Source organism: Arachis duranensis, unplaced genomic scaffold, assembly GCF_000817695.3.
Source record: "Arachis duranensis cultivar V14167 unplaced genomic scaffold, aradu.V14167.gnm2.J7QH unplaced_Scaffold_217539, whole genome shotgun sequence".
Classification (NCBI taxonomy): Eukaryota; Viridiplantae; Streptophyta; class Magnoliopsida; order Fabales; family Fabaceae; genus Arachis; species Arachis duranensis.
Window position 1 is genome coordinate 7,190 of NW_026264715.1, and position 1,935 is coordinate 9,124.

At 33.4% G+C, this 1,935-nt stretch overlaps 1 protein-coding gene across 1 annotated transcript; it reads left to right on the plus strand.

The window, feature by feature from the left end:
- Positions 1-6: 6 nt before the first annotated feature.
- Positions 7-1,170, plus strand: LOC107472638 (uncharacterized). The gene is made up of 3 exons (XM_016092142.3): positions 7-430; positions 520-549; positions 955-1,170. Exons 1-2 carry the CDS (start codon positions 9-11, stop codon positions 545-547), a joined length of 450 nt encoding a protein of 149 aa, XP_015947628.1. The 5' UTR covers positions 7-8; the 3' UTR covers positions 548-549; positions 955-1,170.
- Positions 1,171-1,935: the final 765 nt, after the last annotated feature.

Below are 1,935 nucleotides of genomic sequence, written 5' to 3' on the forward strand. Positions count from 1 at the left end.
AAGGGCTCATGTCATATGACGTCAAGGCTAACAATTGGGAATACCTTGATTGGAATTTTCCGCCAGTTCCTGAATATTGTCCAAGGAAACTTGTTCGTTTGGGATGCAGTCATTATCTTCTGATTGTTGACTTCGCTCCAATGTGGCATATTTATGATTTATCTAACATGAATGTTGTGGAAACGGTGGAGGTGGATGGTTTGGACAAGACCGCAGAAGTAATGTATATTTTTTGTTGCCACAACACTAGCGATGAAAGTTTGATTGATATGTTCATGGAACCTGGAAATGTTTTCGAGGGAGAGCCATCTACTAACACTGGTTCTGGGGTTGTTTCTTATGCCAGAGTCAAGCTCCAACTCAAAACTTTTTCTGCCAAGATTGAATCCAAGGGTAATTTTAACCTTGGTGATTATGTAAATCTTTATATGTGAGTATGCCCATCTTTCTCTCTTTAAACTTCTTGACCGTGTTCATTGAGCTTTGATATTTACTTCTTTATCTCTGGACACTGGACAGGTTTGCTGTTGGAGATGAAGACCAATAATTGTAAGAAATTCTTTGTTTAAGACGTTGAAATTAAAGAAGAATATTTGCACAGTATCCTAAAATTGAAAACTCCCAAATCCTGAAAGAAAAATTACACCTTGTATGGCCATTATTTTTTAATATTTTAACTAATGAATATACTCACCATAAAATTGTCAGAATCTAGCAACAAATAAATGTATATTCAACAAAATTAATGCTATCCAATTTTATTGAAAATGTGCTTAAATTTAATGATAGGTCTGCTCATCTTCGCTTATTGGTTTTACTGATCTGTATATTTTTGCACTTGGTTCCAATATTCCATTATGTTTGAGGGTGCTTCTTGTTGGTGGCACTCATGCCTATGAAGAAGGAAGGAATGCAAATTAATTTGTTAATTGCTATTGTACTCTTGATTTTCAGGTTTCAATCTTGACCTCCAAACTATCAATGATGATGGGGAGTTAGAAAGCGACCAAGATTAATTGTGTTAAATTTGTTTAGTGACTAGACATTGGTTTTTATTTCTTTCTTTTTTATCTTGTTTGACATTGTATGTTTCTTGTGTTTTTAGTTTATGTTCAGACGTGATCATAGTTGTATAAATTTTAAAAATTAATCTTGTTTGTTAGATTCGAATAGTTATCGGGGTGGGGTTTTATACTTCTTAAAGAAGGGCGGGTCAAGTGGGGGAAAAACATGGATATTTATAGGGGTGGGGATCCCTTTCCGTCATCTATTCCTGATTAGGAAAATGCCTCTTGTTCTCGTCCCATCTCTGTAGATATTAAATTTTTAAAAATATAAAAATCACAATTATGATAAAATTCTATACAATTTAACTCAATCGTATCAAATCAAACTTAATTTGAACACATTCAACTTTAAATCTAATTTAATATTATTCAATTAAATCTTTTAACATACAGATTAAAATAAAGGAAATGGAAAAGTTTTCAATAAAATAACGAGTTAATAATTAAAATCGTTTTGGAAATCGTTTTGGAAAGATATCTCAATTTCTATATTCGTCTTCGAAAGATAAAGTTAATAAAAATCGTTTCTGAAAAATAACAAACATAATTACATGTTGGGTGATATATTTCGTTAACTGTTTGCATGACATACTATCAAAATGACGCCATTTAGAACGGATTCAAAACGTTGCAAAGCATTACTCCCTCTGTTAACAACTATTTCTCTCTATTTCGCTCCAAAACATATGGTCTCCCTCAAGTTATGCCCTAAGCTTTTGACCCAACATTTAAACCATGCCATCAACCTTCGTCAGTATTGGAAGACAATTAAAACAGAAGAGGTATCGGTACTGAATACAGAGCTGATCATCTCCTGGAGCAACATCGATAGTGGAGGAAGCCATTGCGACGATTAGAGAGGATGAAA

Bases quoted from the DNA above. Each gene is read 5' to 3' on its own strand.
- LOC107472638 (XM_016092142.3), top strand. From the start codon at position 9: ATGTCATATGACGTCAAGGCTAACAATTGGGAATACCTTGATTGGAAT. The intron at 431-519 runs GTGAGTATGCCC...GACACTGGACAG, and splicing joins GATTATGTAAATCTTTATAT to GTTTGCTGTTGGAGATGAAG.